We start from the raw sequence: 27,014 nt of genomic DNA, 5'->3' as shown, positions 1-27,014 counted from the left end.
ACAAGTATATACATATATATATAATATAAATATATATAGTTATGTATTCGGTCTATGCCACTGTGGTATTGTATAGCATGACTAATTATACTTCAGCCCGCGGCGGATCCCGTTGCGCGGCTTCACGAGAGGCGGAAAGCACCCTATTAAATCTCGAGCTTCGGCCACCCCACCCGCGCGCAGGGAAGAAAACCGCGAGACGTCAATACGAGTGCGCTAGGCGTGAGAAAGGGGCGGTTGTGCACTCTAATCCTCGATCTTCCTACTTTGTTTCATGTCCGCTTCTCTCTCTCTCTCTCTCTCTCTCTCTCTCTCTCTCTCTCTCTCTCTCTCTCTCTCTCTCTCTCCCCCCTAAAGATTACTATATATCGTTGTCTCCTTAACAGCTGCGCGTGCGTTTAAATCCTTGAAGTATTTTATAGTCTTTCTCGAATGACAGGGTACGTTTGACGAATAAAAAAAACTCGGAAAATTTCTAAAGATAATATTGTAAGTGCATTGCTATTTTCCAATCAATCTGGATTCTCTTGAAGAACGATACTTTGAATTAGCCAGTGAGATATTGTTTGTACCGCATTTAATTAGTGCAATAAGTAATCAAGATTACAGATGCAATTCTTAACTTGCAAGGCTAAGGAGGCGAGCTAGGGAAGACATAGGACACACGCAAAATTAGAACGCCATCAGAGAGTTACGCTTTGAATCTTTAAGTATTTATTTAAACAAATCCCAACATTCCAAACATTGATAGTTGTATATACGTATGAGTGTGTCTTTTGTATCTGTGCGCTTTCTATAGACACAAGATAGATTGTGGCAGCATGTCAGTTTGCCCTCGGCTATCTATGTTATGTCCATAGTGTCCTTCTTTTCATTAATTCTGTATGTCCACTGTCGTGCACAAGTAAGTGCCATTTCTTTCATCTACGGATCCTCTAATTAAATCGCGGTCGATTCTTTCTTGCAAAAAAATCTTAATTAAACGTTTTCGAATTCTTTTTGTAATTTTTAAAATATGCTGAAGAGTAAAATTTTCTGCATTATTAACGCTTTTCAAATTAGCATCTTCTAGATTTCATAAAAAATCACTCATTTTCGATCGTTTTTAACTCAAGAATGATTTAACTCCCTATAACATTGTTTGCTCATGAAAAAAAATTGCACAACCGGTAAATGGAAAACATTGATCGCGGGATATTAATTAAAAAATATTCATTTATAAGAGAACGATATGTAACTCGGAATTCATAATAACAATATAGTATACAAAACTTGTATATGTATATGTATATTTTTATTGAGCATGAAAATTCGCGCAATGATGTAGAGGTGAAGTGATAAAATAACACTTTAAAAAATATGTAGATACGCGTAATGTAGATCCCAATTACATGCCATTATAAAGAGTTAAATTTCCAATATTCCTGTCAAGAAAAGAAGCTGGTTTTTAATTGACTGAAGAATCTGCAGACGAAAGGAACGGTGACAGTAAAGAGCTCTCACGGGGCTCAATCTTAGTCGCGCAAATGACAATAAGCCCCCTCCGAGTTAATTACCATGCAAATGAAGCTAACTTGACGATCGTATCCAAATTCGACGAACGACTGTTTATTACCCCAGCGTTTCGCGGATCGATCAAACAGCTCCCCGATTTTGTATAACGCGATATACCTCCCCAATTCCCCCATGTTTGGCGATATATCTTAACATCGGCAGCATCCTGCCGGTAAATGATAACACACGCGAGTGCAATCGAATCAATTATGGCAAGTTTCCCCGTGACTAGGTTAATTAGGAATTAGGTTACTTACGGTGGCCCCTCGCGCGGTTTCTCTTCCTCATTTACTCGAAGTCTTACGATCGTAGGGGTGCTTTACGACGACAGCGCTCGCCCGTCTCTCTACTCTGACACTCTTGCGACAGACTTGTTTCTTGGGGCTGTCAAGTCAAGATTCAATTCTTGCCGTCTTTCCAATTACATGTCGTCGAAGAGCGTTGTGTGACGAGACGAACCAAGATCAAAACTTGCCTAGCCTCCGAAGAGTTTGTATATATATATATATATTTATTTTACATATAAAATGTCCGACTTATATTTCAATAACAATTTCTTCGGGGAATTTTGCAACGATATCTAATTTTTCATTCTTAAAGTATATCTCATAGACTTGGTAAATTTTGATCCTAAACGCCTCCGTAAAACAAGCTAAATATACATTTTGGTGCCATCTTAGGTCATTTTATAATAAACAATTTTAATCATTGGTGTAATAAATAGCTCCTGTCGACAGTATTGAACAGATCCGACCAGGTTTAAAGTATTAATCGTATATTAGTAGCCGATCGACACGTCTTAGCACCCCGAAGGAAAATATAAAAATTAAAATGGACCCAAATACACTTTTCACTTTCCAACTACCATATTTCCAATATTGCATGAAAATTTATAATATACAGGTGACTCTCAACGATTTCCAACTTTCAACTTGTATGAAATTCCGTCATTACTATCAAGGAACTGAATGCAAATAGTAATTACAAATTTTTTTAAAAGAAAAGAATAGATGAAAGCAAATAAATTAAAGGAAATAAAGACGTAATAGAAATAGATCAGCTTTAACCGAATACGGAATCAAGTTGACGTACCACCAATATAATTTATGGCGTTTATGCGCGGATCATTTCCAATTGGTCGAACATATAGGAACTCTTATTTAAACACTTTTCTTTATAGCGGCCATCAAAAAGTTAGTAGCAAATTTATAACTTTCTGAAACAACGCAACTTTACTCCCCTCCCTCCGAGGTGACTATTAAAGTCAAAGAAAACTCATAACACGATACTTTCTGACAAATGTTATACATCGTAAAGATGTCTCGAGTGTATAACGCAGTCGCCTTCAATGGAACGCTAAAACTTCGCGTATCGAATTCTTTCCGAAAATTTCACGTTACACAACGACAACTTTTAAAATAAATACCGGAGAATCACCTGTATTCTCTTAAGTACTCCCCGTTGCCGTTAAACCGTTTAGCCCTATCTCGTGTCAAACATGTTCTAATTCCTTACACAAAGTTTCACACACACGCCCAATTACTACTAACGAAAGCCAGCATCTTACAGAGTTCCCCTTTTTCTCTTTCCCCACATCATCCCTTCCTTTTTTTTACCCTTTTCTTTCCATTCTTTCCATCCCTCTCGTCCATGTCTCACGCACGTTCTCTCGCACGAACACACATATCAGTAAGCTAGTCGTTCTCGTCGTCTTATGAACCTAGAAGTCGAAGCCCAAGACTACCAATTCCTCGATTAATTCCATTTAGTGTTGTGGCAAGATTCGGGCCTGAGTTAGCCCGAGCACCATGACGGACACCGTGTATGCCTGCCACGAAGATGTCTTTTGCATTCTTTTTATTCCTGAGATTACGTCAATCCCCCCCGTTTATGCGACACCGCGTCGCGCAACGACCGCCGGATCGGACCCGGCTGAAGAGTCAGTGAAGCCGACCAAGGGTCGGCCGATCCGGTGAATTTCAAACGCCAGACGTTGTCGTCCCTAATGGACGGACGAAGATTCACGTCTCGGGTACAAAGGGACCACTACGAACCTCCTGTGTGTTCTCTTACGTGTTTACGTGCCCGTTTGCGCGTACATCAAATTGCGTTACACGAACGTGGATCGCGGCTCGGTAAGAAAATCCCTCGAAATAAAGCACACTTTCAAACGCTGCTGATCTGCACGTGGGGACACACACGGCACTGTACAACTCCGTTCGGAGCGAGTAAAAATTATGTTTCACTTTCTTCAGTCGCGAAAAAGCTACGCACACGTCGGCATCCATTCCTGACGAGGATCACTCGGAGATACAAGGATCGTAAGCTTGAACGCGTTTCTGTAGTAGTAGACTTTAGCAGTCTGTAATAAGTTCTAGGAGCAAGATTTCGAGAAGAGAATTTATTAACACGGCCGTCAAACGTTCACCTTCGCTTTAACGCGAAAGTGATCGCGCTCTCATCTCACACGAGTTAACCGACGTGACGAACACGCGAGCGCGAGAACGTGCTATTACTGCTATTTATTCTCAAACGGTAATACAGGGAAACAATAATCTCGTGAGAGGAACGAAAATCGCTTCGACAGTGACTGCGAAGAGCGAGGCCACTCGCGCCTCGGGAAGTGTATCCCCGATAATAATCAAGAGTTCAAAGGCGCCCCTCGCCTACACTTGATCTCGATCGGCGCTCCGTCCTCTCGTCGCGCGCTCGTTCATGGCGAGAACCGCATCTTCCAACATCAAAGATCTCGAGAGACCGATATCCCTCGCACCCTATCACACGGAGATCTCTTGAATCTGCACGCGCTTCTTCGCGCTACCGGGTGTCCCGGGCTGCCGTAGAATCCCGGGGCACGTGAGACCGACGTTCGGCGCCGGGGCCTTGGGCGGGGGCGGCGGTTCCGGCAGTTCCTCGTTCTCGTCCTCGCTGTCGTGGTGAAGGCCGCTGATGTCGTTAACCTCGTCCATCTGGGCGATAGTGGCGTCGACGCAGGGCGACGGCGTGCGGGTCCGCTGGATGCACGGGCTCTTGCTGTAGGACGGCGGTTCCAGAATCCGCTTGCCGCCGCCGGGCGGCGGAGAGCATTGGAACTCCTGCAGCTGCAGCTCGAGCTCCTGCACGAGCTTTGCCTTGTGCGGCGGCAGCATCGACGACGGCGAGTCCATCAGGGTCATGGAAGGCGGCAGTCGCTGCTTGCCTGAACCCGAGGTGTCAATACCGGAGCAGCCGGCCTCCAGAAACTCCTCTTTCTTCTTGTTGCTGAAAGCGCCCGACAGACCGCCGCCGGTCGTGTTCCGGTCGCGCTGATGGTAGATCCCCGCGAAAATCAGGATGTTGAGCAGCAATAGGAACACGCCTACCGCGATGGTAACCGTGAGGGCCGTGGTGTAACTCTGGTAGTGGCTGGACGCGAGCTTGCGCAGAAGATTGTTGGGGCCCGGGCCCAGATTCGAGATCTGCAACGTTCGCGAGGTGGTGGGCGTGATGGTCGTCGCGACGGTCGCGTTCGGCGTACATTCCGTGGTCGACAGCGCGGTCAGTATCGAGGAGGGTTCCGTGGGAGATGGCATGGGTAACGGGGGCGCCGGTAGAGGTACGGCCGTGCTCTGCGGACGCACCGGGCCCTCGTAGAGGCCGGGGTTCTCCGCGAGATGATGGTGCCGCATGTTGATCTCGTAGCCCGGCCGGTGCAGCTGCGGCAGCAGATTTAGCCAGAGGGACATCTTGTGGCCTCTGTAATGCGAGCGCATCTCCGGGCTGTGAGCGGCCTCCAAGTACAGCTGATTTATGGAATCGTACGAGTCCCAGAACGGCGGGCTCGTCGTCAGGCCGTTATCCAGTGCCGTGGACAAGGGACTCACGCCATTCGGGTCCCTAAAACAACGAGCGAATCGCGATTCTTTCACAAATGGACAGAAATCTGCGATTCACGTTGCGCTCTTATTTTATTGGATCGCTAAATGTTTAATATCAGGAAGCACGAAATTAAATATAATTTATGCCATCATTTTTTCCATCGGTAAAAATCCATTTAAAGAATATATGTAGGTATATCTTTATTCTGGAGTTATTTTGAAGTTATTTACACCGAAAAATACATAAATAAGACGGGGGCAGTTTATCCATAGTTTATTTTTTTATATAATTGATTGTAGCAATATCATTGTTTATTTCAAATAATTAAATGAATATTGTTATAATTTTACAATATGCAGCAAATTGTTCGAAATGCTTTTGGAAATTGGAAGCTAAATTTCAATAAGGTCCGAAGCGATCTCGTGCGTCTCTGTGTGCGATAATTCACTAGAGGCAAAATTGTGTTGCGAAAATTCGTCGTGTCGATGACAGAGTAATCATCCAGATAGCCGCCGATTCGCAATTAGAGATGCCAAAATCACTTCGCGTCTTCGCCACTAACAAGTCTACTCTACTTCGAGATTGCGAGCTTTCGCTGAGCGCGTTAACGGCCTTTGCGGGAGTTTGGTTCCAAAATCCTCTCGCAGCTGTAACTTTACCCTTACTACCACCGCCAACCTTTAGACTTCCCTCACAGAGAGTAATCGAAGTGTATGCGATGCTTAAGTTTCAAAGAACTTTGAACCGGGTGAATTAACGAGGAGGTTCACTTATCCGATTAACCCTTTCGCACCTATGCGCCAGTTATTTCACGTTGTAGTGTCGCCGATTAATGCCGATCGTATGTTTCACCCAAGATAGCGCTAGTTAAACAGTACAGTTAACTTCTCGCGATACTCTCGAAAATATTCGTCAATTAAGTTTGAAAAATGTGAAAGATCTGCAACGTACTCCTGTTTGTTGCGGGGTAAAATTTTAATTTTTGTTCTAAACTCGTTTTTAATGGACGTAGTCAAACATTAATTTTATCGCCGGGTGAAAGAGAAGCGGCAAGGACTTACCCGCGCCTCACAAAGTTAGTCAGGTAGTGTACGAGCAGTTTCGACAGATTCTCGTCGGCCGGGGTGTAGTTGGCAGAGGCGGGCAGCGCGGACGTGACTTCGCCGCGCAGAAGAGGTATACCCAGGAGATACGGCACCTCCTCGCCCCTCTGGCTCGGTAGCTCGCCCGGCTGGAAGTGCAGGAAATAGCCGCGTCCCTCCGAGGCCGAATGCAGTAAGGCCAGTCTGAGGAGCGGGGCGGCGACTTGGCCGTCTCCGAGGAGAGATAAGAGACCCTCGCAGATCGCCACGGGACTCTGCTCGCCCCGCTCCCAGTCGGTGTACTCGTTCCGAAGAGTCGAATAGATTTCGTGCAAATGGTAACGATAGGTGTTACGGACGTAAGTGCGTAATATACGGTCCCTCCTCGTCTCGTTCAAGCCGTTCTGCAAATCGGCAAGAGTTTTCGTTGGGTTTTCACGACGCGGAAAGCGCAACAGTTCGTGAATTTATTGCAGTTTGTAAAATAATCTCCCGACGCCAATTTTGTATCGTCGAACATTTGGATGATCGCCGGATTACATGTACAAAGTAATCGAATGACGTTTCCGCCGATACATCTGCGTATAATATGGATTATTAATTCGATCATGATCGTAAAGCAGACGCATGCTATTATAGCGCGATGGCCAGTGGCCGTGACCATCGGAGAGTCAATAATATCCGGAATGATTGGCGAGCGCAGGCTTGTGATGCAATCATGTAAAGCTCGTCAATTTGTCAAACTATATCCAATCGATGTCAATTACATATTATGCACGAAGTGTCCGGTCATTAATCAGGGAATTACTTCCGCTCTAATATAAATTTCTTGATAAAATCGATATAAAAATAAAGGTATATCACCAATAATAGCAGCAGAGAAAAACAGATTAAAAAGTTTGAAACCTTTTTATTCTTTTAACGAAGACATTACGAAGCACAGAATTGTCCGGAGTCCGGTTTTTAAAAGAACCGAAAGATCAAGAACAAAAAAGAATACGGTATAATTAATGTATCCCGCATTTCTTCATTCTTTTAACAGAGACGTTATGAAATATGTATTGTAATACCGGGTTTTTAAAAGAACCGGAAGATTAAGAACAAAAAGAATACGATATACGTAATTAATATATTTCTTTACGTATATTTTATTCTCGGGTCACCACGAATCCCACTTACCTGTAAATCTTCCTCGGTGAGATTCACCCAAGCTTCCTCGGACGTCAAACCAAAGAGTAAATCACGGTCGCCGAAGTCCGCGAATTCAGCGCCGGGCCCGGGCACGATTGGCATTAGTCCCGAAGAAGAGGCAGTGGGCTGGAAATTCTGAACAAACGAATCTTCCTTTTTGTGTTTCGGAATAATCACGCGTATTAAAGATTCTCAATCTTCTCTATTCGCTCTCGGTTTCCTATCATTGTTAGATAAATCTCTGTCACTCAGGCACATCCCTCTGCGCACGTAAACGTATAGCTTGTAATTTCTATTTAACGTCGCATAAATTGAGCCGCTGTACATTTTACAGCGGAGACGGCACAAGGAGAGACTTGACTGCTTTGTAATAAATCGCAGCTGCGATAGTACATGCACGTTTGTTCATCCTCTCCCGAATTCCCCGTTTAATGTCGCGATATCGCGCGGAGCGCGATCAACCAGGGACTCTATCAACGAATGAGTTAATGGAGCATGCACGAAGTAGCTATTACGATTCTCGGATCCGTCATCCGTCAGTCGGCCGCCCGTTCAATTAGCAGATTCATCGTTTACCTGTCGTCTCGTTCGCTCCTGCGCAAAATCAATACGCCGGTCGTCCGTCGGTATTGGGTTAATATCCGTACGCAATTACAACATTCGCGAATTCCGTAATCGCCCGGATGAAACGCGTGTCGCGGCCCCATGTTTATTTAACATCCGGCCGTTATATTTATTTACAACGCGGTGGATATTTCACGCGTAATCTACGTTTAAACGGCGGACACGGGACAGCACGCGCATATACTCCGCGAGAAAGCTGGAGGATGTAAATGCAAATTTTATGAAAAATGGTTCAAACGTCAAAAACGAAGCCGAACCGCTACGCGCCGGACGTCCCCAACAAACAACAGATAACAAACGTGTCATTCACAAAAACCGTTAAAAAGTGCCAACGTAATATTTATAATAGTTTTCGCCAAGACTTTCCAAAACTTTAATCTCCGGTTTAAGTAGATCTCTCTCTCTCTCCGTCTGTCTCTCTAAATTCCAAGTCCGAGGAACGGACAAACACAATCGATTAAACCGCAATTAAGATTAATTAATGCCGTATTACAGTTAACGGCGCAGTAAAACCGAAGCAATCGGGCAGAGCGGATCGTAAAGCAGGTGGAAACGGCGCGTTACCGTTCTTCAGTCCCGAGATTATCGATTATCGGGGGCGAATCGTCTCACCTGATTGACTGTCGGTGGCAGAACAGCCCCGTCAACGAAGGGCGCAAATCCGGAAGTGAATCTTGGCGGATCCAGCTGCACCGCCAGTAGCTCCTCCACGCTCTTCAAACGAAGGCACGGTGCGATATCGTCGGCCTCGACGTCACCGGGACATCCTATCTGCTCGGCGACGCGGCGCTTCACCGCCAGCGGATCTCGCTGCACCGCCCACGACGAGAGGGCCGAACCGCCGAGCAGAATCACCCTCCCGATCAGCGCTGGAATATCCGTTGGAAAAAACTCCCTTGCTATAATTGCGATACGGCTAATAAAATGCGAGGAATGTCCGATAAATCTTTAATTATTCCACGGCATAGTAATTAATACGTTATTGACGTTTTATTATTCGAAAATCCGATATCCTCGTAAACAGAAAATCATCCTCCTCTTATTATTTCGCGATATTGTCTAAAAGCTTCTTTCTCTCGTTCGAATTTTATTTAAGTCCTTCTTACTGGGAAGCTTATGGACACTATTACACTGAGACCATCGATAAATCAGCATGTTTCTCTATGGACGGTTATACCGATATCAATCAGCGTTAGACGTGATTAAATCAATCTTCTTCCTTCGTAAGCCGGACTATAATGCAAGAGCTCTGCAGCTTAATCAGTGTAATTCCATCTATCACACAAATAAGCGAAAAGAACGTTATCAATGTTTTCTCAGGAGCATAAAATAAAAAAAAAATAACGCGGCAAATAAAACGCATATAAAAAACTGGCAAATAAATAAAACGGTCCGTGTGGACATTGTCAAAAAAAGGAAACGTAAACAAATTCGTGGCGCTTTTCCATCGGCTCCTATACAAAACGGACACGTCAGCGGTAAATCCGACCGACACGCGACGGCACGTTAACCAGGTGGGTTGACCGACAAACGTGGGGCGCAACCGATCGGCCGCAAGCCGCGAAACGATTAAACGCCTTACCTTTCGCCATAGGGGAGACGGCTAAAAAATTGGCGAGAGCCGCCCCGGTGCCGTGGCCCAGCAACGCCAGTCGCTCAGGATCGCCGCCGAAAGCCCCGAGATTTTCGCGCAGCCAATGGAGCCCCGCCACCAGATCCATCAATCCGTAATTGCCCTGCGCGCTCCCTTTCGATCCGGTCTTCAGGAAGCCTGCCGTTTCAACGTGCTCGAATTAGGAAGCCGGCTCATTTACGCCCGGCCGAACGGATCGGCGAGGACGGTTCGAATATTCGACGCCGTTAATTCCCTAAGAGCTTCCACGAAAGCACGAGCGGAATTGCGCGTCGAGCTTCCTAACACACTGTACTTTTGTTATTTCGAGGACGAGAAGCGGAAGTTGTCGCCGGGAAAGAGAGAACTTATCTAGAAAATTCATTCAGACATTTCCGGGAGCACGATTCTACTCCCTGTCTCAAGGAGGCTTCTTCTTTCTCCGCTTCTCTCACCGCGCCTCGTTCTTCTTACGCGCAAACCGGACGATCAAAACTCTGTTATGTTAATCGTAAAGTTTTGCTAAACTCGAGTACGCTCACTTTTAGTATATACCTGCTTTAGCAGAAGGGATCGTCAGAGTTAATTAATTATCGCTAAGTTAGTTATCGTTGCGGGGGAAAGTCGAGATTCCCACACGCGTGCGTGTGCAAACGTAGCTATTGTAAGCGACGAGAGAACGGCTGAACTCGAAGAATAAACCGGATTAAAATTAAATATTTGCTCGTCGGTACTCAATCCCCGCCCGCTTCAATTTACTGCACCGACTCACCTACGGGCTTGTCACTTTGCCTCGCCATCTGCCTGCGAGGGGAGTTTTCCATTTCAATCAGATTCGCCTTTTAATCACATTCACATATCTGCCGCGCAGCATTTGTGCCAACTTCTAATTACGCTCGTATTTAGCACAGAAAAATATCATAGAGTAATGACTCGTACGAGTGATATGGAATAAATGTTTTGCTACTATTCATATATAAAAAGATATTTCTTTCGCGCAAAAATACGAGGACAAATATTTCGCGATAATTATCATGTATCTGTTCATTTTTACTCTCACCTGTCGAGGTTTGTTCCGCAGAGAATGCGGCAATCTGCGAAACGCTGCGCGCTACGCGATGAAAAATACACTTAACATTAACGTGATGATCCGATCGGAAATTTATTTATGTCGAATTTATTTATGTCGTAAGTGGCGTGAAAACCACATAAATGGCGCGAAACCCAGTGAAAGAACACGAGTAATAAGTGAGGTAACAAGAAAAAAGACGGAAGAAAATCGAATCGGTCGGCCATGCGGTATTGGATAACGCCGCAGGCATTGTTTCGTTTCAACGATGAACAAAACGCATGCGGAACTGCAGCATACCGACAAAGAGAAGCGCGAAACCAGCCCCCGGTATGGTGAAAATACGGCGTATCGATATCGAAAATTGTTCCGCTGACTGCCCCGGGGCTTCTTTCATGAATGGAGGATACGGTGTTGTAAACACGCTTGCATACCCGCCGAATAATACGTTGTTTATCGTTTTATCCGCGATTAGGTGCACTCGAACCTTTAAACATCGCCGCTGCAAATAGCGCGGAAAAATAAATATATACAGATTACACCATTGTGGGTGCGTTTGCGATAATAAAGCGTGACGTGAAAACCATGGAATCGCCGTTATGGAAGGCATAACACATTTTTAATTAACGTGAAATTACAGCCTTGTCTTTGTCAGCGTGGGCAAGAGAGACCGATGCCCAGATAAAATCCATTTTACTGAATTAACTAAATAAAAATTGATATTTATCCGGAAACAACATATAAAATCGCACAGCGAAACGGGATCCGTTTCCGACTCCTCGCGTTACGCGAATATCGACTCCACTTCACGCAGCCGTTCCCCGCAGTACTCCAACTTAAATTATGCGCACGATATTTAGCAGATGCTCAAAAGCCGGTCGTACGACAAACGAGCGCGTGAAAATCCATTCGCGCGAAAACACCCTTAGCCTTACGCGCGTGTCCTCTTCTTCGTCCTCATTAAACTCCCTTTGTTTCTTCCCCCTTTGTTCGTTTTTAATTTTGGCACACGCACACGCGGTTATCCCCCCCCCCTCCCCACTGTATCTCTCTGGCGCACGCGCGCGCGCGAAAACGCATCCTGCATCTTGCATTTTCGTCCTGTTACCTATATATCCGAGAGTTGATGTCGTGTTTTTAAAGAGTCCGAACTATCGCAAAAGTAACAACCCCCCGGAGGAGAATTTCCATATATAACTGCACGGAAAGTAATCTGGTAAGATCTCGACAAACTTTTCCTCCTAGCTGCCACGAATAATGAGATCATTCCGTTAACTCCGTCGAAAGAACAAAAGAGCTAGTCGCGCTGTGTAATAAACAAAGCGTGGTAAGCTCGGCGCATTTTATAACGCGGAAACTTTCTATCAGCTCTCGCGTACGAAATAATAATGCGAATGCCCGATTATTGTATTGTCCGTCGTTGTTATGCCCGAGAGAATAATTTCTTGCCACACAACGTGCCATTTATTACGTATTTGATCGAAGTGTCAAATCGTCAGTTATCGATAAATGCTCGTTACTCGTTACCCAAGAAAATAATTGTTTCAATGGTACGATTCTTTGCAGCGGAACACGTTTCGTTCTATGTCAGTTTTCAATTATTTTATTCCATTGTTGTTATTACCGCTGGCTCAGAAATACATTTTTATAAATGACGAATAAGAGAAAATTTCTTTTCTTTTTTATTTTATTTTGAGACAAAGCGACGAGCAATGAATTTTTTAAAAGATGCGGTGCTTTGTTTTCTCGCAAATGATTACGGACATACGCGAACGTAGTCGAATAAAATAATCGCAAACGATTGCAAGGCGTGTCCTGCGTTCCGATAAGGCCGAGACGGTCTGTTTTATTGAATAAATATAGCCAGCTTACCAAGCACGCCAAGACGAAAATTGATGGAGACGACAATAAGGCGTCCGTGAGCGGCTAGGGCGGTTCCGTCAAATGAATTCCCGGCGCCCCACGAATAGGAATCGCCATGAATAAGGAGGAGAGCCGGCAGCGAGTCCGCAATACTACCTGCAACATTAGAGGACATTCTACCACGATATCTCTCTGCAAACACGAAGTACGATGCGCGAATAAATACAATACAAATACAAGAGGGAGTATATAGAATACGCGAGAGTATATGACGAATACGTAGAAGAATTTCGAGTATATACACAGAGTGCTTTAAAAGTGTGTTAACACTTATATGGAAGCAATTTTTTTTTTTTTTTAGAGAAACAGTACTGATAACACAAGATATTGCAATAACAAATATATTTTGTCTTCAAATAGTTTCCACTTGTTCGCCATCGTTGTCAACATGTTCTCGAAATTCTTCTCCAAGTGGTCTCCAGAACCCTGAGGCACATTTCTCTGGATATTGTTGCAATCACATTTGCAATTTTCTATCGGAGATGCACATTGCAATGATGGTGAACAAGTGGAGAGACAAAATACATTTGTTACTACGATATTTTGTGTTACCAGTTCTGTTTCTCTAAAAAAATTACTTTTATATAAGTGTTAACATTTCTTGAAGCACCTTGTAGATAAGTACTTATATCACATTATCAAAATTTCGCATCGCCTAAATTACATAATAATCATATCGGACAATGACGTTGACTGAACGACGTTTGTAATCTCTTTAATTATTCTCGACGGTAAATATTTTATTTGACTCAGCTTACAATTCTCTCTAGAAAATTGCAATCTGATCTTAATATACATTCTCTGTTGAACAATATAAGATCAAGTAAACGTGTGCACACAAACCTAATTCTGTTGTAATTTAACGAGGCATAAATGCGATTAAGCGTTTTTCTAAAGATTAGGCGTGATAGGCCAGATAAAAATGCTCAAATAACCGATTAAACAGCAACTTTAGGTTTCCACAGAATCTCGTGACTGAGAGCTTATATGACTTTATAAGCTAGCAGTTTATAAAACACGAATTACGAATCCACGATAACATTGTATAACATTTCATCGGCTAGAGATTGTGTTTAATGTTTTACGAAAAAAATTACTTAATTGCATTTAGCACTAAATACAGACAGTATTTATAAAAGGAATATCAATATCTATATACATATTGTCTATTATTAATCATTGAAAAATAAATTACGTGTGGAATATCTATGTTCGTATTCAAAATAATTATAACGACGTATATATCTTTATAACATATATTTTTGATTAATGAGCGGTTATCTAACCCATGATTCTCAATATTTCACATATATAAATAAAATGTCAGTTTGGCAAAAGTGGTTCTGAGCGATTCAAATGCCGTAAATTATACGAGGCGTTTAGCTACTTGAGCGAAAAATCTCGATTTATACGTAAATCTTGAAGGGAGGTTTTCCATAAAACCTTACTACCTCTCAGCTCTTGGCAAGGTAATGCAGCTGTCTCTATCAATCGCGACGTCAAATTCCCCGTAATGCGCAACGGCGATCGAAATATAATCATCCCGGGAACGAACTATCATGCCGAGCTAAGTGATGGTAAGGCGAGACACCTGTTGCGATCCTGATAGCGCAAGCTAGACGACAGAAAGTTAAGTAGGTGAACGAGTAGGCGAGCCCGGGCGTGAGACACACCATCCTCGTGATTCCGCTGTGCGTATTTTTCCATTGGGAGCTGCGAAAACCTGCCTGCTTTTGCCCGGCGCGCCTGTTTGCGATCGTATCTCAAAACGTTTACGGGCGACTCGATGCTTTTATTGCTTCCTCGGTATCGACTCATCTTTGTCGCGCTGCTGCTCGGAAGTTTATAAATAGTAGATTTTTTTTTATGAACGCAAAGTACTGATGCACCGTCAATGTAGTTACTCACTAGGCTATTTATTATCACTGAGATCTTCTACTGCCGCTCTTTTAATCTAGTTAGGAATAACACTGAACTCCAATGTTTCATTCCAAGTGTTGCAAACTGTGTATTAATTAATTTTAGTAGTACAATTCTCGTTGAAAGTCTAATTCCCCGCAGGCTTCTTAATTAATTAAGAATAATTTTCCATTTGTTGTTCTCAAGAAAGCCACCCCACAGCTAATATTTCGCCAAGTTTTTGTTAATGTTTATATAATCGCTATATTATTTTACATGTTCTATACTCGTTTGTATGTCAGTAAAAATTTCAAGAAAATTATTTGTTTTTTATCCTTTATGTCTTTTTTAGAACGATAATAGCAGGAGTATAATCTTCTATCATAAGCGATAGGTGAAATTCTGGTTCCGCACGTATACGAAGCATGTTGCGCCCTAGCCTCTATTGCATACGTTCCAACTCAGCGTATATAACGCGATTATGTAACATGTCGGGAAAGGAGGTGGGGTAGATACGGGGGACCAATAAATTCATAAGCAAGTTAGCAGAGATTCGGAAATGAGGAAGCTTTTTGAACGACCTGGAATATATCAGGCACTAAAGTTTACTCTTAATGCGAAAAGGTCGTTATCTAAGTCTTAACGAGAGATCGCGAAGTCGTTATCGTGAACTAACAGCAATTTTGAAGCATTTCCAACGCTCTTGTACAGTAAAAAAAATACGAAGGTCGCTATGTATTATACATATATATATATATATATACACGGAGAAAATTTTATAGTAAATATTACTATGGTGTCGCACTAGCTGCGGACTATCGAGGAATTTTAAGTTAAATTACTATGTTTATGGTAAAAATTACGTTATTTAATCGTTTTTAAAACAATAATTATAGTATTTTACCTTGAAATTCCTCGATGGTCCGCAGCTAGTGCGACACCATAGTAATATTTACTATAAAATTTTCTCCGTGTATATATATATATATATATATATATATATATATATATATATATATCCTTTAATCGAGTTCTATATTATCGCACTACACGTAGTACAAATATTCTTTCCGTAGATTTTTAGTTCCCATTTTCTTAACTGCAATTTTATGGACAATCGAACTATAAAAATATTCGGAATCGGATTTACTTAAATAGATACTTTCCTACGGTTCTCTCTCTAGACGGTTCAAATGCGTAAAATTAAAAACCCTGGTAAAGTGGGACAGTTAATTAAAGTTTCCATCAGTTTCTCCAGATTCCGGTCCATTGTACATCGACTATAGATAACGATCGATCTTGAACCGCGGTCTCAAGTGCGAACAGATTAAAGAATCGATCCTAAGGCGCATATATGTCGGCACTTGGGAGTCTCCTCTTCATTATCGTGTCCCCTCTTTAGATTAATGTCGCAGCGGCCAGACAAGAAGAACGTCGATCCGATACGAAGCCACCTCACTCCCGCGGTGCTTGCAGGTTCTCTCACGTGAATCAAATAATCGACTGCAATGCACTACGGAATTGAGGATGCAACGCATCCTTACACTTGCATTCCTTTACAGTAGTTTCTCTCTCTCTCTCTCTCTCTCTCTCTCTCTCTCTCTTTCTCTCGCTCTACTCGAGGAGCTCCTTTCGCCGTCGCTTTATCTTGTCCTTCCAATATCTCGAATCCCTTCGGCCCGCTTCATTTCTTCTCGTATGCAGCATCGGCCTCGCCATTGTGCCGCCGAGGCACCCTGGTTTCTCATCATTTCCCAGATAAAAGTGCGCTTTATTCTTTCATTCTTCTTCACAGCGACAGATTCCTCACGCGAGGCACGCGAATACGCACAAAGCCGGCGGATGCTCGCTGCTCGATCGGGGAAACGACAGCCGGATGAATTCGCGAGCGACGCCCCATCCCCCTTCGCGCTCGCCCCGTATGTCCCGAATATTATTTTCACGTGATCCGCATTCACCGACACTCGGCAGCGTTTCTCTGTGTGTCGAAGTATATTGCCGTGGAGTATTGTATTAAATCTACCTATATCAAATTTTTCCGCGAGTGATCGCATCACAAAGAATAACGTTCGCTCGCGAATGGCTGACATAAATGAAAGATGATCGGTGCGTGTATACGAAACGTATAGCTAAATTTCACGGTATGAAGAAGAAAATATCACACATTTGCAAGATTATCTCTTCTTTTTCGTAATGAAAGGCTCTACTCTAAAGCGAGCTCTGCATTGTTTTGTTCAACTTAAACTACTAGGACTAAATATAAAAATATTCCCTTTTTAACAGATTGCAATCTCACTAAAAACAGATTTTTTTACCAATCTTATCTAGACTATATCCTATTTCGAATTTTAAATCCATATGTGAGATGAGAGATCGAATTCAAGATCCATCAACGAGTCCACTGTTTCCGACAGGCTATGCAGCATCCTCGCAAGATTACTTTGCAATTAAAATTACATTATAAAAGAAATTGTTAATTAATAAGTAATAAAAAGAATTTGCTGCTTTTTTTCTATTATACAGTTTGTTATAAATATAATACAGCATAGTATTAACTATCTCAAAACTCAGAAGAGCTACACTTATGCAATATTTTTAATACATATGGCAATTTTATTCTTTACATCACATAAATATATTAAATATATTAAATAAATAAAAGTTACAATTACACACGCATTTAAATTAATCGCAGATCATAGTTACTTTTCTGTTAGTGATATTTCCATGGATAATATCTCTTTTATATCATAATTATATTGAATAAAAATCGGATATTAAATACGTATAAAACTTATAACAAGCTCGTTTAAATTAATCGCAGATTATAACTATTTTTCTATTCACGATATATCCATGAATATATAATATCTTATTTTTTATACCATAATTCTCATATTAAATAAGTAAAACTTATAATCGCACACGCGTTTAAATTAATCGCAAATCATGGTTATTTCTTCATTCACCACATATCCATGAACGATATCGTAAGCATTCGGGATGGAGCATCGTCCAGAGTTACGAGCCGTCGTCGCCGTTGCGTAATAACAGATGTAGGATATAACCATAAAAGTAATTCCGCGACGATGATCCAAGACGAAAGAGCTCTCAATCTGTCGGATAAGCGCAATATCGTTAAAATAAGCACGAATTTTGCGTGATGTACGACGTATTACGCATTCCTCTTTGCGCAATCTATGTATTACTCGTAACTTGGTGCGATCCCGTACTTTATCCGACATGAAACTTCAATTCCAGTTGTTTGCGAATTACACTTTTAACGTTGCGTCGGAACTTTTAATGCAAATGCGAGGTCGAAATTGAGCTCCTCAATCGTAAGGAATCACTTGGTCTCTTCATTCGCATGAGTTCGGGCAAAATTGAAGTTATAAATTGAAGTAACGTTGCAAATTCCTAATTCTAAACGCTATCATTGTGCGATCGGGATTACCGAGAACCGTCCCGCTCGCATTTAAATTCCATAAAGATATTACAATCGCGTTTCAATAACGCGTTCCACTCGCGCTCGCTGAAGGAGTTCAAACGCTCGTCTGATTTTTCCGCGACGATATCCGGAGATGGAAGATCCGGAAACTAAGCTGCTTACGCACGCGAGTAGTGACGATAGTGGGTGATGATGGTGTGGTGTTGCACCCATGCATCGCGGCGTCGCGCGCGTCAGCGTCGTCGGTGAGAGACGAGCACGAGAAAAAGCGCTTCGCTTCTGTAAAAAAGTAGCAAGAGGATTCAACGCGATAGCGAAGGAAGCAACGACGGCTCGTTTCTCTTTAATCCGGCTGAAACGTCGGGTAGTTACGGCTTTTTATTCGACAGCATAATAGCGGCCTCTCTCTGCGAGATATCCCGTAGAACAAAAAACGGGAAAAATCGCGAGTGGATATTACGCGTCGTCGCCGCGCCGTCTCGCCGTATCGTGGAACCTCGCGATATCCCTCAGTCCCTCATACGTGCGCTATCTCCGCCCGATCGCGCCTTACGGAAATCACGGGAGCCTTCGCGCGACTTCGCTTTTAATTAATTCCACATCCGCGTTATCTCGGGCGGAGAATTAATTTTTCGCAGAACTACGACGTACAAATCTTCCACCGAAGGCAGATATTTTCTTTAGCGCTACGGCGATATCCGTGCTCCCTTAACGAAAATTGGAATAGACATATTTATCTTGAAGCACGGCAAAGCCAAACTGTTCAAGAAGCAAAACTAGGTCAGATCTTTATACACACAACCGGGAATATTACAGAATTCAACAAATCCCGATCGAATCCCTATATCTGAAAATTTATCGCGGGGATGTATTCCCCGTTGTTGATCTCCATATCTATGATCCGTATATTGGTTCGCGTTTACACTTCATCTGAAAGTCTCTCGTTGTGTTCGCAATCAGAAAACCGTCTCCGCGAGGCGATCGATCCGCTCTTTTGTTACGAACACCCGCTCCCGTTCTATCCCCAATCCCCACGCTAAGAGCTGAGAGAATGGGACGGTAGGGGAAAGGGGTAAAAAGGTGGGAGCGTGGAGCAGTAGAGAGTTTTCTTGCAAAGGAAACCAGCATCGCGACAGCGCGAAATCGCGACTACTAAAATCGTCGCATCGAGCTCTCGTTACGAAGCGCAACATTTTTTTTTCTTTCCCTCCCGTCCTCCCTCAGCCAACGTACGCCGTATTGAAATTAGCTCTAAAAATTTGCCGGAAATTATTGCCGACGAAGCGAATTGTTTACAACCGCTATACCTATAATCTTCTTGCGCTCTCGTCGCGCTTCAATATTTCAGCCGTGCTGGCTGGATATCCGAAGGGACAGGATGAGAAAGCGCGGGATGAAAGATATACGCTATGGTAATCAGTGATCGTGATATCACGTAATATCGCGCATGGATCATTCATGAGACAACCTTATGCCGTCAGGTTCAAAGGTCTCTCTCTCTCTCTCTCTCTCTCTCTCTCTCTCTCACTCTCTGTATTTTTCATCAGCAAGAAGCTTAAGCAAGCAATTAAGGTCAACACGTCTCTCGGCGCTGAAAAGTTCATCCAAATTCCAAATGCGGGCGATAGCACTTAAGTTCCTCACGACGCGATACGAGAGAAGGTAATAATTTCTATATGGATAATTCTACTTTCATGAGAGCTCGTTACGCCGCGCTGTTTGGACTTTCGACCGAATTACGTAGCTGTGTACAATGCAGGTAGCGCGTAATTTCGCATTCGGTAAGAGACGCAGAGAGTGGATCAGAGTGGATCGCGCTGCGGATAGAAACGCTTGTCCGAATCGGCCGAACGTAATTTCGGGCGGGAGCGGAATGTTATTTCTAAAATTCTGCGAATCTCCAACAGGCCGGTACGCAAGCGCGCGTACGACAAAAAGAAAAAAAAAATTTCGCGAACCAATGCGTGTATCTACGTATCTACTTGTCGCGCGGAATTATACGTGCGCGATGTCATTGTCACGTGTCATAACGCGCCCGACGCTGCATTCCCGAACGCTTCGATAATCAGATTATCGCGGAATGAAATTGCGCCTCTCTCTTGCCCCCCGGTGGTTAGCGATGCACTTTCGACGAAGTTAGGCAATCTCCCTAAAATTGGACGGTGCAATGTTTCGAAACACAGCGTCTCTCGCGAAAATATCACCAAACTTCACGTCGAAAGATACATCCCGAAAAGTTCGGCTTATATGTTTCCGCAACGAATTTTGCATTCGACAATGGACCGTATGGTGTACAGAGTAGGATTTTCCAAACAGTGCATCACAAACGTGTTTTTCACGTATTTTTCACGAGAATTTTGTTTAGAATTTAGAATATGATCTTTTTATTTCGAACAAGCAGAAAGTAAGTTTTACGAAATATATCTGAAACATTGTTACAAACTTCTAACATTGTTTTCTAGCTAGCGAGAAGGAAAATGTGATAGTGTTGACTTTTCAATCAGAAATATTTTCACGGTTTTTTAACCATTAATTTTCGCGTCTTTTTATCTAATAATCATTAATTTATCGCATTTCTTATCATGGGACCATTGATAGCTGTTTCCTATCTTTTAAAGGGCTGCAAAGAAATTTTATTTTCTACAAAGCACAAGGAATCTCGAAAGCAGCAATATAAATTGATATAAAAAAGAATATTTATAATGAAATCTACTTATACAAAAATGGAATATTTCTTCCATTTCGTCCTTCCTAGAACAACGATTAACAATAAAATGCTTTAAAACATATTTTTTATTCTATCAAGCAATATATTTTTTCTTCAATAAAACCATTTTTTGAAATAATATCGCCTTATTAACGTCGACTTACCGTGAGGAGCTTTGGGCACATAGAGGTTCAGATACAGGCAGTCTTCGCTCTGGTTGACCAGCACGGGCACCAGCCTCTTGAGGTAGGCCTGCCTCTGTCGCGGCAGGCTCTCGTCCGGTACCGGCGGCCGCTGCGGACAGGCCGGCGGCATGGTGTCGGCGAGTCGGATGCCGCGCCAGGGTGTCGGGGTGACCGGCGGCATGTAACGCAACGCGCCAAGCGGCGGCGTTGCGTACGGCACGCCGTAATAAGTTTCAACGGATGTTGACGATCGGGCCTCGATACCGCGCAGCATGCCGTATCGCGTCTTGACCGTTCTTGTACTGTACTTTTGAGTGCCGGCCAGCGCCTCGGTACCTGCCAGGCAGCACTGAGCGCAGAGAAGCGCCAGCAGGAAGACGCTCTTGGCAATGCCGCCGTCGGACGGGACCATTCGAAGGGTCCCTTTACTCGCGATATCCTTCGCACTTCGTCGTCGCCTCTCTCGTTTATCTCCTTCGTCGTCGCTCCCCTTGTCGCATTTGCCTCCCTTCCGCTTTCCCCGTTCCCAGCATCGTTCGTCGGAAATCGCGCTTGTTTGGCGACTCCCCAGCTTCCTAGGAACCTCACGACACACCGAGGAGACAACTCGTCCCCGGTGGAAAACCGCGTGCCGCGGTCGATACGACACGATAATATCGAGCCGCGGAGAACCCTGCTGTCGGAGGACATGTTTAACTGACGATCGCCAATCGCTGGTGAGAAGGACGGTGTTGGGAGGCGAGAGGTCTTTCCTCTTCCTCTTCCTCGGCAAAGAGGAGGAGGACGTCCGCATCGCGTCACGCCGCCGCGGACTGGCCGCCCCTGCGGGCCCCGCATCTGTGGGGCCCTCCTGCCGATGGACGACCCCTTTCTTCTTCCGCTTCCGATTTCCGCTTTCCTTTCCCGTTCGCCGCCACTGCCGCCGCTGCCTTCTTGCCTGTCCTTCGCTCCTCCGTCCTCGCCGCCGCCGTCGGCAATTTTTTGCGCCTCTTTCCGCCCTCCTGCGCCCCTTTCCGCCCTACCACCGCCGGCACCACCCTTAGCCCGTCGCCGACGTCCACCCACTCCCACAGCTTCCGGTACGGCTTGCCGCCTGCACCTCCAGTCCCGCGCCCTCCAAGCGGCTTTCGCTCCCTGTCCGCCGTCTCGAATTTAGAATAGCGACTCGGTACTACTATCGCGCTGCTGCTGCTTCTGCTTCTGCTTCTGCTGCTGATCGGCTCCGAGCAAACTCTCACTTCCATTCTCAGGTGCATGCGTTGCCCGCGTTGACGCTGAGCTGCCAATCTGGCGACCGATCGTCGTTGCCGCGCGGCACGCGCGTATACACGACGCTCCGATGACGATCGACGAACTCGAATCGTCGGCAGTGAATGAGCTTGATGGAATCATCGGCGCCCAGGGTACGATGGTTCGATTCACCGCCCTCGGAGTCGCCGACGCCGACTCGCGTGGAATCCTCAACGTTTTCGACGTACGTGCTACGACTCGTCCCGAGAAAGGAGAATCGCTCGACGACGATTCTTCGGACTTCGCGTATCCGTTTCTTGGTCTCGCCGGGAACCACGGGAACCACCTGCTTTCACCACGTCGCGCGCCGCAACACGCTGCAACAACGTATAAAGAGCGCTTCGTTAACGCGGCTTCTCTGGAAATGAATTTCACGTCACGTTCGACTAACTCGATGGCAGTCACACCGGTATAATAAATTTATAAACTCGAGGAAGATCGTCCCACCACCTGGACAATTCAAAATTCTACGAAACCTCAAGCGGACAGATGTTTCTCGTGCCCGAGGACAAATGGCGCGAAAATTGCTACTCTCTACTCAGTGAACAGGAAAAATGTATGCTCGATATATTTTCGAGGAGACAATCGTGCGTGAAGCGTGTGTACCCCCAACGTCGTTGCCTTCCCACTCCTGTCTTAATCCCGCTGCGGTTCGGCAAACAAGGATTCTTTTATCCTCCATCATATTTTCTAATTATTTATTGTTATTTTAGCGGTTATTCCATTCTAAAAATATGCTTGTTTTTGACTGTATGTATTCCCTGGCAAACAAATCTGCATCTAGTAAACAGAATGTCCGATTTTCAGTTAATTGATTTTTGTTATTGGTGCTACCATAATTTATTTTTCAGAAACCATTCTTTTTCTCTATTTGTTGTAAAATGATGAGAAATGAAGTAGATATTTTGCGCTCCAATCTGCGATAATATATATTTCCATATATTACTGCGGCGAAAACTGACCCCATTGTGGTAATAGCGCAAATTTGAGCCGTTTCCATTGCGTATTAATATGCAGATGTATGCATCGACCCTTTGGATCGAATTTTCGAGAATTCAGCGACGCCGGACTTGAAATTTACGTTCACTAAATCAATAATTAACGTACATTGCGGGACCCGTAATGAAAAATCGAATCGCACTCGGCCGGTCGCCCGACTAAATCTAATTAATTGCAATGACGATGTAGTTTTGATTCGAATGAGTTGCTCCAGCTGCTCGAGTAACGCGAAATCTGATAGCATTCAACTGTGGTTATGCGAGAATTTCCAATTTCTAACTTGATATAAACTACACTCCCTGCCCCTTGGTACACCCGGCGTTGCGACTTTAGCAACATTTCAACCTTCCCCCTGCTCCCCGGGGGAGAGAATGCGGCCTGCGTTTAAATTATCACAAAGTTTGGGTTACGTTCTCCCGTTATGATGCCCTTTTTCCAAACGCGGGGCGAAATAGCGGGCTATTTTTCCGCGAAGGCCCACCTACGTGGCGAAACGTCGTAATAGTCTCGTACTTCGTCGAGCGTGCAATTGTTAAGACAAGCCATATAAACGCAGACATTTTCTTGCGCTCGCTACTTTTATATTTTCTGAAACTTCTTTTCCGGTGAACGCGCCGAAGTAAGAACCATTTACTTTCTTGACAATGACGAATAAGTATTACTATAATTGCGCGAAATAAACGAGAGGTAAATGTATTGAAAATTAAAATTGAAGATTATAATTATCCTTATAATGTCTTCCTAACGTCCATTTAGCCTTTTATTAGTTTAAAGAAATACAGAGGCCCGTCCGTCAAAGAGAAAAATATAAATCGTAACTGCCATCATAATATTTTTCATGTTATTTATAAATAAATGCTATTCATGTCTATTAGTAAAAAGAAACTTCAGAATTATGAAAGCAAAGTTCGTTTAAATGTAAATAAAACGTGGCGCACCACGTAAATGGCTATTTGAAAGTTCAAATGCTAATTATACCTGTAATTTCAATGTTGAACAAAGCTTGATATTAATTCAATACCGTTTTGACGCAGTTAATTCGCAGGTTTACAGCAAATGTAAAATTTTTTCCTCGCACTCAATCAAAGCGAACGTGTCGGATGTATAGTACAAAGTATTCCCGATTCTCGAGTTAGTCTGACACTGTTTTCTAAGTACTTTGCAGATCGGATTCCCCGGGGGTCTTTCGTCGACGGAGCTCTGCGCGATGCCGACGTGGACTCAAGTTCGAAAAGAGGAGCGAACCATCATCGGATTATGCTCCTATTCCGCGGCATTCAAGCGGACAAGCAAAAACGAGATGCCAATGCCGAATCATAAGCGCGACAATCTGGCGAGCGAAATTAAATTCCGGGGCTCGCGCTAATTGCGGGGGAGGGGGGGAGAGAAAGGGGGGATGACTGGACGATTAATAATTCACCGAAGGGAGCGATAAGTTCGAAGTTTCCGGATTTACGGGGAAGAATCCATGAGGAATTATCGAGGCGGCAACGACAACGTGAAAGGAAGAACGGATCCCTCGCGAAAAACGCCGATATATTATCGCGGAAATTGCATGAGTGCCGGCGTGACATTTTTGCACGGATCAACGAGAGCGCGTCCTGTAAGAAATGGATGAGTCAATGAGAATTGATGGTGATCCATTTTGCAAAATTACGGGTCCCCCCAATCTTCGAAATTGAGGATTAGCCTCACAATCGTTATTCCCTCTCTCAATTCTTTCCTCTATATTACACTCTATCTTTATGTAATAATTTTAATTGACGCGAAATACGGACGAGAATATTAAATACGCGTTGGGAATAAAAAGAAAGCGACAAAAATATTTTCAGTGACAATATACTGTCTTCCAAGATTAGAGATTTTATGTTTTAAAAATGTACCATTTCAAAATGCGATTTTCTCGCTGAATTTATCGTCAATTTATTTTAAGTTTTGTGCATAATAAAATGTTTAAATAAACCGAAAGTACATTTGTGATTTGCCAACAATATATAATAAACAATTAGACTTTTATTTCATCGACTACAATTGGCAAATAATCATCGTGACGATTCGACCGTTGGTTTTGATGACCATTGATTAATCATATTAATCGGACCAAAACCAATGGTCGAATCGTCACGATGATTATTTGCCAAATGTAGTCGATGAAATAAAAGTCTAATTGTTTAAAACGTTTAAAGTTGATTAAAATAATTTAATATTATTTTACACATCAATTATTACGTCTGATGAAAAATTCTGTTGAGTATCTATCTATATTTTAACATTTAACTTTATCTATAGCTTGATATATTTATGCACATTTTATAATAAAAAGAATATAAGACCAAGAGCTATTATGATTATGTGTGGAAAAAAAGTGGTTAAACAAAAGATTAAAATAAATAACGAGAATATATTAAAAATTACATAAAGTAAACGTAGGAGTGAATTAGTAAATATAAATTATTTAAATATTAATTATATGCAAATATTAATCATTTGCATTTCCTGTAAATTAATATTTAATAAGACACTTATTTAATACATATTTAATCACTTTTGAATATTTGATCTCCGAAAAAGCATTCAATAAAATCTGAATATATTAAGAATTATGATCTAATTTTTGCGATAGTAACGACGAAAGTTTATGACGCAATTATTATACGTTGTTGACATAATTTTACTACTCCTTGTAATATATATGTACGCGACAAACTCGAATATTGATCGAAAATGATGTGCGGATTTCTTCAAATCTCGGGAGCTATCATCGATGATGTCTCGACGCCATATGTTTCAGATTTCTTGAATAATCAGAAAAGTAAAGTCTACGAAAGCAACTTGATACAGTTATCCGTACAGAATACGTTCTTACTGAGCCAATGTCATTCGTTCAGCTTAATCATCTAGCTGATCTACCAGGAACATTGCATTTGTATTTATAATCTTGAAAAATGTATGGAACGCACCGAAAAACATCCAACTTCTTATCTAGGGTCGTCTTCTCGTATCACATAGTGTATAATGGTGTTCACTCAATAATCTCGGTCAGATAACTTCCGGGTCCAGATAATTTCGAACCTATCGCTCCGGCACCACACGCACCAACACGTAACGCTTCGATCCATTCGACGCGGCTCGCATCACGTTAGGAGTCCGGGGTTTGACGTTTCCACGCTCTCGAGAACGATGCCGATTATTACAGATTCGTGAGCGCGGTCCAGATCGCCCGAAGCGCCGTCAAACCGCGATAAAGCGGACGCTAGATGTTTGCCGCCTCTCAGGCCTCAGGCATACTCTCCGTCTGAGCACCTTCTCGCCAGCTGTTGAATCGCAACGCGACGGACGCGACGACGATCCGCCGCGAGCAGTCTGCATACGAATTGCGAGAGACTGCCGACGAGACCAACAAAATCAGCCGACTGACCAAATCCGTACCCACAAACCAACCCCCAGAACGACCCGCACCCTTCGTGTGCGCGATCGACTGTCTGTCCCGGGCACTACTAACGCGCCGAGGGCCAGCAGCCGTGCGACCTCCGCGGAGGTGGCGGTGCTGGTGCCTGCTGCTCTTGCCGCTGG

The 27,014-nt window shown here is 43.5% G+C and overlaps 1 protein-coding gene across 1 annotated transcript; it reads right to left on the bottom strand.

The window, feature by feature from the left end:
* Positions 1-691: 691 nt before the first annotated feature.
* LOC139822415 (neuroligin-1) lies at positions 692-27,014 on the bottom strand. Its single transcript, XM_071794092.1, has 8 exons — positions 26,402-27,014; positions 21,132-22,759; positions 12,863-13,009; positions 9,892-10,080; positions 8,922-9,178; positions 7,674-7,820; positions 6,474-6,898; positions 692-5,430 (listed from the first exon to the last, which is right to left on the bottom strand). Exons 2-8 carry the CDS (start codon positions 21,943-21,945, stop codon positions 4,332-4,334), a joined length of 3,078 nt encoding a protein of 1,025 aa, XP_071650193.1. The 5' UTR covers positions 21,946-22,759; positions 26,402-27,014; the 3' UTR covers positions 692-4,331.

The sequence above is a fragment of the Temnothorax longispinosus genome, chromosome 1 (assembly GCF_030848805.1).
Source record: "Temnothorax longispinosus isolate EJ_2023e chromosome 1, Tlon_JGU_v1, whole genome shotgun sequence".
Lineage (NCBI taxonomy): Eukaryota > Metazoa > Arthropoda > Insecta > Hymenoptera > Formicidae > Temnothorax > Temnothorax longispinosus.
The sequence above is the reverse complement of the archived record's forward strand: the minus strand, read 5'-3'. Positions and strand labels throughout refer to the sequence as shown.